This window comes from Aquarana catesbeiana, linkage group LG01, assembly GCF_042186555.1.
Source record: "Aquarana catesbeiana isolate 2022-GZ linkage group LG01, ASM4218655v1, whole genome shotgun sequence".
NCBI classification, from domain to species: domain Eukaryota; kingdom Metazoa; phylum Chordata; class Amphibia; order Anura; family Ranidae; genus Aquarana; species Aquarana catesbeiana.
This window is the reverse complement of record NC_133324.1, coordinates 832766098-832778545: the sequence shown is the minus strand read 5'-3', so window position 1 is coordinate 832778545 and position 12448 is coordinate 832766098. Positions and strand designations below refer to the sequence as shown.

General features: G+C 43.0%; 1 protein-coding gene across 7 annotated transcripts in view; it reads right to left on the bottom strand.

The window, feature by feature from the left end:
* The window catches only part of ATP8A1 (ATPase phospholipid transporting 8A1), a 339326-nt gene that overhangs the window by 200504 nt on the left and 126374 nt on the right, over positions 1-12448 (bottom strand). For all 7 annotated transcript variants that reach the window (XM_073608500.1, XM_073608506.1, XM_073608505.1 and 4 more), the window contains exons 6-7: positions 8372-8417; positions 6630-6670 (exon numbers count right to left, since the gene is read on the bottom strand). In XM_073608500.1, coding sequence (XP_073464601.1) covers positions 6630-6670; positions 8372-8417 — 87 coding nt within the window. The remainder of the gene's footprint in view (positions 1-6629; positions 6671-8371; positions 8418-12448) is intronic.

Sequence of the window (12448 nt, the reverse complement as noted above, 5' to 3'; positions counted from 1 at the left end):
TCCAGACCCTTTATTAGCTTTGTTGCCCTTCTTTGTACTCGCTCCATTTCCAGTACATCCTTCCTGAGGACTGGTGCCCAGAACTGGACAGCATACTCTAGGTGCGGCCGGACCAGAGTCTTGTAAAGCGGGAGAATTATTGTTTTATCTCTGGAGTTAATCACATTTTTAATGCATGCCAATATTCTGTTTGCTTTGTTAGCAGCACCTTGGCATTGTATTCTATTGCTGAGCCTATCATCTACTAGGACCCCCAGGTCCTTTTCCATCCTAGATTCCCCCAGAGGTTCTCCCCCCAGTGTATAGATTGCATTCATATTTTTGCCACCCAAATGCATTATTTTACATTTTTCTACATTGAACCTCATTTGCCATGTAGTTGTCCACCCCATTAATTTGTTCAGATCTTTTTGCAAGGTCTCCACATCCTGCAGAGAAGTTATTGCCCTGCTTAGCTTAGTATCGTCCACAAATACAGAGATTGAACTGTTTACCCATTCCTCCAGGTCGTTTATGAACAAAATAAATTGGATTGGTCCCAGCACAGAACCCTGGGGGATCCCACTACCCACCCCTGATCATTCCGGTATTCCCCATTTATCACCAACCTTTGAACTCGCCCTTCTAGCTAGTTTTCAATCCATGTACTCATCCTATGGTCCATGCCAACGGACCTTATTTTGTAAAGTAAACGTTTATGGGGAACGGTTTCAAATGCTTTTGCAAAATCCAGATACACCACGTCTATGGGCCTTCCTTTATCTAGATGGCAACTCAAGTCCTCATAGAAGGTTAATAGAGTGGTTTGGCAAGAACGATTCTTCATGAATCTATGCTGATTAGTGCTAATGATACCGTTCTCATTATTAAAATCTTGTAATTCCTATAAGTGCCTCCTATAGCAATAAATAGAAGGCTGCCGTTCCACAACAGAAGAAAGGATTGGAGCCTGTGTAAAGCCTCGAACACGGTTCAATTGTAGGGGATTGTCTGGTGACAGACTGTTGTACTTACCGTTAGTACGCACCTTTTGACAATTGTCCAATTTTCGGCCAATAAATGTTGGATGACAGGCTATTAAATTTTCAGCGGACAACAGCTTGACGTCAGATTTTTGTATGGTCAGTACACAAATCCGTCACACAAAAGTCTAAAGCAAAATCACGCATGCTTAAAATCAATGCTCACCAAACACGAAATTAGCAGAAGGGGCCCAAAGGGTGGCGCTCAAGAGCTGAAATTCCTCGTAGTAAGTCACTACATTCGTGGCACGACAATTGTGTACCATTAGTATGCAAGACAAGATCCTGGCACACACCCTTTTGGCAAAAAACAGACGTTCGGTTCGCCAACAATCGTACCGTGTGTACGAGGCTTAAGAGTACAAGTGGAGATGATTTACTAAAAAAAAAAAAAAAAAAAAAAGTAGAGCCTGTGCACTTGGCAAACTGAAGGTTAGGCTTGGTTCACAAAAGCCGGACTCCAAAGTCACGCAACATTCAGTACAACCTCAATGTGACTTTTTACACTCTCTGGCATTGAAGTCGTATCAAAGTCAGACCAAAGTAGTGCAGGAACCTTTTCTGAAGTCGGATTGACTTCTGTAGTAACAAGTAGGCTCTCATAGGGAAACATTGAGGCTACTTTCACACTGAGGCGCTTTACAGGCGTTTTAGCGCTAAAAATAGCGTGTGTAAAGCGCTTCTCCTGCCACTCCAGTGTGAAAGCCCACGTGCTTTCACATTGGAGCAGAGCGCTTGTGGGACGTTAAAAAAAAGTCCTGCAAGCAGCATCTTTGGTGTATACACTAAAGCGCACTGCTAGCGGCGCTTTACTGCCGGCGCCCCCTGCCCCAGTGTGAAAGTGCACAGAATTTCACATGTGACTTGGGGTCTCAAGTCGTATCCTTGTTACACCAGTGTGAACCGAGTCTTAGGCTACTTTCACACTGAGGCGTTTTCCAGGCACGAAAGGGCTAAAAATAGCACCCGTAAAGCACCTGAAAAACGCCTCCCCTGCCACCCAGTGTGAAAGCCTGGGTGCTTTTACACTGGGGCGATGCGCTTGCAGGACAGGAAAAAAAGTCCTGCAATCAGCATCTTTGGGGCGCTGTGGGAGCGGTGAATACACCACTCCTAAGACGTCCCTGCCATTCAAAAGCGGCGCTTTTAACCCTTTTTCGGCCACTACGGGCCCAAAAAGCGCACCCAAAATGATGGTAAAGCGCCGCTATTTTTATCGCTGCCGCCCCAGTGTGAAAGCACCCTTAGGCTACTTTCAGACTGAGGCGCTTTACAGGCACTATAGCGCTAAAAATAGCGCCTGCAAAGTGCCTCTCCTGTCACTCCAGTGTGAAAGCCTGAGTGCCCTCACACTGAGGTGCTGCGCTGGCAGGACGTCAAAAAAATAAAAAGTCCTGCAAGCAGCATCTTTGAGGCATTTACGAGCGGTGTATACTCGCTGATGGGAATGAGCCCTACAAAATTACAGTGACTGAAAAAGGAACATTGCATGGAATCACCAGATCTTCTCCTAAAGTCACACTGATAAAACAAGTGGCAGTGTATGGGCACACCGATACTGCATTGCGAGACAACCTCCTAAAGGTGAAAGCTGGCCGTACAGTTTTTTTCCCCTTCAAACAGCTGGCCAAACGGGAAAAAAAAAAAAAAGATTTCTCCAGCCACGCAAATGAAGTGGATGGAGGACTCTCCCCCCACCGGGACATTGTATTCTGACAGCTACATTTGCCACTGTCAGAAAAAATTAATCAGCGGCTGCAACGGGCAGACACAGCCACACACACGGATCAAAACTTGGCTGGTCTTGGCTGATTCGACCGAATATCGTCCAATGAATGGCCAGCTTATGCAACTACTTTTGCAGTATTAACAACACACGTTTGCAGGTATTGACTGAGCAAACTGCATATTTTTTTTACAAAATGAATTATAGCATGTGACACAAAAATGAATACTGAATATCTAGAATCAAAGAACACATATAATTACTAAAGCTATTCTCAAGATTTCATTTAACTATGCCAGTTTATCAAAGCTCATACTTACATATACTATGTGTGTAACTGCACCTTCAACAAGTACATGAAATAAAATCCAGCCCCTTGTAAAAATTAATTATGTGTACATAGGATTTCTAATATTTCCAGGAGAAATTACATTATGTGCCTGTTGAAGAAACATAAAAACGGCTTGTGTGATTTTTTTTTTTTTTTTTTTCGTGCGTTGTGCCCTGACAGCCCATTTAAAGTATAAAGGCTGCTTTTCCACAACACACATTAACATCTGTGTCATAATGCACCTTAGCACACCACACAGGTGTAAAGGCAGGCTAAGGGCCTGTTCACCATGGTCCGACCAGCACTCCGATTTCGAGCGCACATGTTGCATGACATGTCAAAAAAAAAAAAAAAAAACTGCTACTTCCTGTATAACCTCTCTAAACAGACCACGAAAATCAGGGCTGCTCCGCACCAATCACCGTGGTCTGATTGCGTCCCTCCATCATACATATCTGTCCCCTCTGCTCTCCTCACCCCCTCCTTCCTGCCCATCATCCTCCTCTGTGTCCGTCTCCGGCCCGCCCCCGCCGCTATTCTTGTAAAATAAAAAAAATAAAAAACTTTCAATTATCACTGCCAACTGGCACACTGTGTCAGAAGTTTTGAAAAACGAGTGTTCTAAATACCAAATTTGAGCTGTCTTCAGGCCGGTCACGTGGCCACTTTACAGCTGGGATACAGGGCTTCTGCAGAGGAGACGAGCAGCCACATGATCTCCCCGGCTGATGTCAGAGGGAAATCACGGCCCCTCCCGCAGGGGCAATCCATCAGAGCTGTAAAGTGGCGAGTGCTGTGACCAGCCTGAGGATAGTTCAAATTAGGTATTTAGAACACTTGTTTTTTAAAACTACCAACATAGTGTGCTATGACAGCCTATAATAGAGGGGCTGGCATAGTTTTATATAGATGGGTTAATAAACCCTTTAACTGATCTGAACTGTGACATGCCACTTGTGCTCAGAGGCAATGTTAGCAATGCATTTAAAAAAAAAAAAAAATGGTGAGGGGTGTGTCCCCCTCAAATCCATACCAGCCCCTAAGACCCCCCACCCCAAAGCACCTTGTTCCTTTCCCACAAAAAGAAAAAAAAAAACACATAAAGGCAGTTTCTTACTTATTAAAAAATGAATAAGGTTTGCTGATGTAGATCCAATGTTAATCAAAGTCTTCCACAGCCGCCCCGCTGAAAAAAAACGACACAGGCTCCCACCATTCTGTCAGCACTGGCGTCTGACAGTTCTTATATAGCTATGGGGCGTGGCTATGCAGTGATGTAACTGAGACCGAGCCCCATGGGTCTGTGACATCACAAGGTGGTGGGGACCCCACGCCGTTTTTTTTTTTATTATAAATTTGACGTGAGGTTTCATGCATTCTAGAGCCAAAGACATTTTTTGATTGGTCAAAGCACAAGTCGCATTTATCTCAAAATCGGATCAAAATAGCATCTGGTTCATTAAAATTGCATGGAAGTCATATCCGAAGTCTTGCGAGTTTCGTCTCAGGTCAGTGTGAACATGGCCTAAAAAGGTCTGCCAACAAGATCCATAAAAACCATGTGCAGTTTTCTGCAGCTAGTATACCATGATTTATGTGGTCATGGTGATTTTACGCTGCTCTGTCCCTTGTCCCAGCTTTTCAGCTTCCCCTGCCAATAGCAGAAAGGTTGTGAATGGCCAGCACAAAGCTGCCTAGAGCCATGTCCACAGACAGCTCACCATACAACATGTAAGGTAGCACGCACGTATCCTCGAAAGCAGGGTTATAATTTAAGCATTAAAAAATAGAAAATGTATATGGTAAGATCTACTATGCAAAGTCCAGGAACAGAAGGGGAAGGGAAATCACCACTCCAAGTAGATCAATGGAAATGAACCTCTCCTCAGAATTGAAGCAGCAGGTGCTGGCAATCCATATAGCAATAAGGATGAGAGAAAATTCTGGACAAGCCGCACTCCAAAAATTAGCCTTTATTCAAAAAAATTATATATAAAATACATGCCACAGCACAACACAGGACAGAAGAGTTGACACGTTTCACACCATCAAACAGTGCTTAACCATTAGTGATTAAACACTGTTTGATAGTGTGAAACGCGTCAGCTCTTCTGTCCTGTGTTCTGCTGTGGCATGTATTTTTTATATCATTTTTTATGAATAAAAGGCTAATTTTTGGAGTGCGGCTGTCCAGAATTTTCTCTCATCCTTATTGTAAGATCTACTATGTTGCTCATTCCCCTGTATGGGGTGATCCTATGACTAAAATACCATAAATACTTGCTTGATTTTTATTTTTTTTTGCAGTCTATTATAAGCATCACAGAGCTTGACAAAATAGCAAAATATAATGGAAAATAAACAGAGCATTCAGACTGGAATCCAAAGGTTGCAATCAAAGAACGCTGTGTCATGGAATGCGGACACCCAAATGGGTACATGTGAACGCAGGTACTGATTGAATATTTTAATATAGTTTAAGCATATTTAAAACCAGAACATTAATAAAACCTGCAGATTAAAAAAAATGAAAATGACTTTTTGCACTAAACAAAAAGCTTCAAAATGTTTTAAATTGACAGATACAGAGCAAAGAAAACGAACAGAAGCATAACTTTTGCTATTTTATTCACCATGATATGCTGGTGCATATTCAAGCAATTCCAGTTGGAGCTTCTGCTATGCACAAAGCATTGGTGTTTGGGCAAAAAATGCTCTGGAAAGAAAATTTCCATTAACGCTGATGAAATTATTTCATTCAGAGTTTGCCTTAGTCTTAAGCTGCCCATACATTGTTTTTATTTGTTTGGCCAGCGGGCTAAATAAAAGAAAATGAACAGGTTCCGCCATCCACACAAACTAGGTGGATGGAAGGATCCCCACCCGCCAGGACATTGTATTCTGAAAGCAGTGGGTGCCACTGTCAGAATACACTGATCAGCGACTGCAGTTAATTGGCAGTAGCCGCTGTTTGAGGAAAATTTTTCCTACAAGTCCCTTTGATAGAACTGGTAAATGATTGATTTCTGTTGAGCAGACTGCCACACATCCATCGAAATGAAGATGGTCCCTGCTGAATTGGCTGATCAGTGGATAGCCAGCTTAAATCTGATTATAATAATAATGACCACAGTGGGACAGTGCTAAAGACACTGCTTTTATATTTAACATTTTATGAAGGAAAACGTTCTCTCTCTGTTATTGGCTCAAAAACTAGGAGGTGAAAAAGTTGTGAGTAGGTACACCAGTACCATGGGCTTCACAATAAGTTTTGAGGTTTTTACATGGAGATACAATTGGCTTCATTTATCAATGTAACACTAAGAACCATCTCATTTAAAACCTGCACTGAAAAATGACAGATGGAGAACGAAACTTTAAATCTGACTGGTTGCCAATATAAATGCTCATTTTTATATTTTTTTATCGTGGTCAATTCTTTTCATCAGGGTTCATTTGGGAAGCACAACTTTGTGGGCTCCCACAAATCATTAAATAGCTGGCAAGCAGATAGGTAATCATTTTGAGAAACATGCAAGCAGAAACATACCTTTTCCCAGTGCACGATCTCCCAGGCACCATTTCTTAGAACTAGAGGAGGAAAGAAAACTTTCAATCAGATCTATTACACAGTCTACTGAGATTTGCACAAAATAGCAGCCAAATTACATAAAGGTTTATCCCAAACCACCTTCCAGGTTAATCCAAGAGGACCATAGACGTGACTAGAACAATCTCACCGACTGATTAACCATTTTCTTATTATACAAAATCTTTCTTATTAAGGGTACTGTGCTACTTTGGTGCGATACAGTGCGATTTTGTGGCCCATAGACTGTAGGACACTACCGTAGGGGGAGGTTGTGCAGAGGACATTGCTTTGGGGGGGGGGGGGACACTGCTATGGGGGTGCAGAGGACTACAGTTTAGGGGGGGCGACGTGAAGGGGACAGAAGGCAGTGCTTTGGGGGGGGGGCAGAGGACCCTACTGTGGTGTAGAGGGGGGCAGGGGACACTGCTATAAAGAGGCAGAGAAATCTATTGTATGGGGGGCAGCAGAAGACAATACTGTGAGGGGGATAATGTGAAGGGGAGTGGGGGACAGTGGGGGGGGGGTCACAGGACACTATGCTGTGTTTTTATTGGTGGCTTGGTAGTTATTTTTTTTATAGGGTAGGGCACCCCCCCCCCCCCATTTCCCCAGGGATACTTGATTTCCCCCATGTTGTCCGGGTAGATCTCAACCGCAGAAAGGTTGTCTACTGCTACTTTAAGTCCTGTAAGTTGTGGTTGGAAGGGAGGAGGGAGTTCTCTATGGATGAGACTTGTTTTTACAGCACATCCCACAGATACTCGATTGTACTGAGATCTGAAGAATTTGGAGGCCAAGTGAACACCTTAAAAACATTTTCCATTGCTCGTGGTCCAGTTCTGATGCTCATGTGCCTATCGTTGGCACTTTTGGCTGTGAACACAGGGCAGCATGGGTACCCTGACTGGTCTACGGTTACACAGTCCAATACGCGATAAACTGCAATTAACTGTGTGTTCTGACACCTATCAGAACCAGAATTTACCTTTTCAGCAATTTGAGCAACAGTAGCGCTTATATTGGATCAGACTACACAGGCCAGACATCGCTTCTAATTTGCATCAATGAACCTTGGCCACCCATGACCCTGTCACCAGTTTGCCGGTTATCCTTCCTTGGACCACTTCTGGTGGGGGTCCTGACCACTGCAGGCCAGTTACATTTCACAAGAACTGCAGTTTTGTAGTTGCTCTGACCTAGTTGTCTAACTATTACAGTTTAGCCCTGGTCGCTCAAATCCTTACATTTTCACATTTTTTCTGCTTTCAAAACATCAACTACAACATAAATGTATATACCACCCACTTTCAGGTGGCACTTTAATGAGAGCAATGCTATTCATGTTACCTGTCAGCAGTCGTAATGTTATGGCTGATCAGTGTACTGTATAATGTAGTGGCAGAATATATCAGTTTTTCGCCAAGTAGAAAAAGCTAATGTGTTTGTATACCAGGAAAAGGGCAGTGCCAGATGAATGTGTTTTAAGCACCCTTCAGAGTATACGGCTTCTCTGAACATCATGACTATTGCTGTATGCCAGCAGATTCCTTGCTTGTAAATGAAACCTCTTCAGGCGAGCTCAACAGGATCACATCATAAAACTGGCTCCATAAAAAGGTGCCGGCAGACCTGATGGTTCCACAGTGCTAGAAAAAGAAAAAACACACAACCGGGAAATCACAACTCACAACTTGGCCTACCTTGAGTTTTTTTCTTGTTCACAAAATTGTCAGCTTTGTGTCGTTTCTGTAAGGAACAAAAATCAGGATGGTTACTAAGAAAACAAGCATTGCTCCCATCAGATATTGTGGTATAGAGTTTTCTGGTGCAGTGCTAAACTACTCTTCAAAAAAAAAAAAAAAAAAAAAAAAAAAGGAAGTCTTTCTTCCAGCACAGTTACTACAAAGAAACAAAAAAAAAATACATACACGGTGAGAAAACTAAAAAGATGACTGAATTTGAGTGCTGCCCCTCCTATCCCAGCAATATTGTACAATAGAAAAAGCTATATTTTGGTACTCATCATTGTTAACTTTAACCACTTGCTGATCATATAACTTACATACAAGGCGGCTCTCCTGCGCAGGATCATGTACCTAGTATGTGCATTATAGCCAATCAGCTATCCTGCACTTCGAGTCTGGGGCATGTTGCGCACCGCCCGCTCCCGCTGTTATTATACACAGCAGGAGCGGATCTGCTGGAACCGCAGGACTCGATGTCCACCGGCACCTGCTGATCATTAGGCAGAGAGCCAGAGCGGTGATCTGTCTAAGTAAACAAGGCAGATCGCCATTCTGCCGGGGGGGGGGGCGCATTGATCTTGGGTTCCTGCAAAGCAATGCCTTCTCCTAGTAAAAGCACCTCCCACACATTACACAAACACTGGTTAGGCACACAGTTAACCCTTTGATCGCCTCTGTTAACCCATTCCCAGCCAGTGGCATTAGTACAGTGACTGTGCATATTTTTTAGCACCGATCACTGTATTAGTCGCTGGTCCCAAAAAAAAGAATCAAACATTTCAGTGTCCAAATTATCTGCTGCAATATTGCAGTCCCGCTATAAGTTGCTGATCGCTGCCATTACTAATAAAGAAAAAAAAAAATCCATAAACCTATCCAATGGTTTTATAGACACTATAACCAATCAATATACGTTTATTGTAGCAGAATACATATTGACTTAAATGTATGAAGACATTTCATATTTTAAATTTTTTATTGGATATGTTTTATAGCAGAAAATAGTTTTATTTCTCAAAATTGTCTTTTTGTTTATAGCACAAAAAAAGTGCAGAGGTGATCAAATATGACCAAAAGAAAGCTCTATTTGTTGGGGGGGGGCACAAATTGTATTTGGGCACATCGTCGTATGACCGCGCAGTTGTCCGTTAAAGTAACCCAGTGCCGTATCGCAAAAAATGGCCTGGTCATGAAGGGGGCATAAATCATCCGGAGGTCAAGTGGTTAAACATGCACAAGATAAATGCCCTATAACAAAGTGCACCTATCTTTCCTAGCTTTAATGACCCAAGTAAACTACCTACCCAGCCCTAGATGTATACTTACCTGCATAGAACATCCTGCTGCAGAGTCGGTAGCCTGCAGCCAAAGTATTTTCAGTGGCCACACCTGCAGGCAATCTATAGGATTGTTTCGAAGGCACTGAAAATGCCCCTAATTAAGTGGTTGTAAACCCTTACATATACTCAGTGAAGTGACTGGCCTTAGGTGATGCAAAGAGATTAAATAAATCCTCCTATATAAGTTGTACCTGTATATCTACAGCCCTCTTCTCTACAGCGGTTCAAAGACCAGAATTGATATAGCTTGTCTCAGCTTCCAGAAAGCAGGGGGTGCGGAGATGAAGTTACGCTCTGCAGAGTTCAGCGAGATCTGATTAGAGAGAAGAGACACACTCCCCTTCACACAGCATCAGAGATTTGTCTGTCAATCAGAGGCTGCGCACTGGAGTTCCCTCCCGTCACCTTTTTTGTCTTGGTGTCAGGAGAACTTGTCGCAAGTGTCTCATGCAGGTAGAGGAGCGAGGCAGCAGAGTGAAATGACACTTGGGGTTGATATACTAAAACTGGAGAGTGCAACTCTGCATAGAAACCAGACAGCTTCCAGGTTTTTTGTCGAAGTTTAATTGCACAGGCCAAATGTAGAAGCAGATTGGCTACCATGCACAGCTTTTACACTCTCCAGCTTTAGTAAATAAACCCCTTGGTGATCTGGATTAAGACAATTACACAGTATAGGATATGTATTGTTCATATTTCATGTCAGAGGTTTACAACCACTTTAGGTCTTCTGCTCTAGCAACTCCTATCAGACTGCACAGCCAGGTCAGTGACCTCGCCATTTAGAGGACAAAAAAGCAGTGCGCTGAAGTAGTCATCACCCATTGCTCTCTTCCTGTAAGCATGCTCTAACTTCTGACTGACAGCACTGAGCAAAGCTGTGTAGTTCGGACTGGCTTGGAGTGTGGACCTCTCCTCTGCCACAGTCATATGCAGAGGATTACTGCAGGAAAGTTTTAGGCTTCATGTACACTGCTGCTGGTAAACGGATGCTTAGGAACAGTTGGGCATTTTTTTCAGCTGGTCCTGAACTCTCCTCTGTTATGTTATCAGTACATGTACACAAGGTCGTTTACAGTAGTTTCTAGGCAGTTGGGTTTAGAGGCTTTTTTTGGAACGCAAAAATGGGTTCAGAAACTGAGTTTAGAGGCACCAAACGCCATTTTAAGCCCCAAACGCTGCTAAACGCGGTAACTCGCGTTTCGCCACATTTCGTTTACAGGCGTTTTTCATTTTTGGCTATTTAAAAAAAAAAAAAAAAAAAAAAAAAAAAGTATATATATTTTTTTTTAAAACACTTCTAAGTGCAAATGCGGCAAACCGCTGCTAAACACGGCACAACTGACGTTTTAAATGTGGGTTACTATCTGTCAAGCTAAATCGATCAGGAGAGGTAAAAACATCCCGTGTACATGAAGCCTTAGGGTTTTTTGTATACTTGCATCATTTCTAGATAAAACCATATTTAACATTCTACTGAATATACACCTGTATGAACGGTTTTACTGCTGTGGACATAGGAGTGTCATAACAGAATTGCTTGAAGCAGGTTGACTAAGTAGCCCTTACATTCACAACATTTTAGAAGACTGTAAGCTCATGGTAAATGTAGGGACTATAACCTTACACTTGAATTGTACCTGATATTTCTGCCGTTTTCTGAATGAATGTGATCAGCAGCTAACAAGCCACTGATCACATCCACATGGTATGTGAACCTGGCAGCTACCATGCAAAACTTTGTGAATGTCATCAGGCACCCCAATGGATGACGCTCATAATGACAAGTCTACGGTGTTCCTCTTTTCCCATCCTATGTTAATGGTCCCCTAAATGCGCCCCCTCCCCCTTCTCTGCTTCTTCCCAACAGTGTCTGTCCTGCCAGCTTCTTCACCTTTTATTCTGTTATGTGAGCCAGCAGCTGAGTAGCTGCCAAATTCTTAACTGTGCAGTGCTGTGCATCCTCCTCTGTGCTCCCCTCTGTTCAGGCACCAGCTGCTCTCGCCGATCGGAAACCTTGCTTACCCAAACATTTGTAGTGCACATCTGATAGGTGGGCTTACCTGATGGGACTCAATTCAACATTCCTTTATTTTTTATTTCAGTCATGTTTTTAAATAACCTAGGTTGGAGGAAATAAAAAATATGGATCTAAAGAGGCCACCTCTCCCCACCACTCATCTGATCCCAGCCACATCTTCCCAGTCATCTCCTATTCATATCTCACATACCCAATAATACTAATTTAGACAGGAGCCAATTAACCCATCAGCAGGCCTTTTGCGTCTGGGAGGAAACCAGAGTCCCGGGAGGAAAACTTGTTTTCATGTCCTTTTTAGGGCTAGAACCGAGGACCACAGTGCTGCAAAGCAGGAGTGCTAGCCACTAGGCCATCCTATGTCAGTAGCACAAGCACTTCTCACTCTCCAAAAGTTGTTCTAATTTACCCCCACATATCTTCCCACAGTCTTATTTCCCAGAACACAAAAGCCATTGCTCGCTTGAGCCACAAAACTTCTATTATCCAAAACGGTGTCAGGTCCCATGGAACCTGCTGGCTGGGATGTTCTGTACAGATTAATAGTAACAGTGCCGCAGGTGAACAATGCACACAAACTCAGCAGACTAAAGACTCTGAATCCCAAATGTACAGCTCTACTGCTTCACTAGAGACAAAGGGAAAATGTGAGTG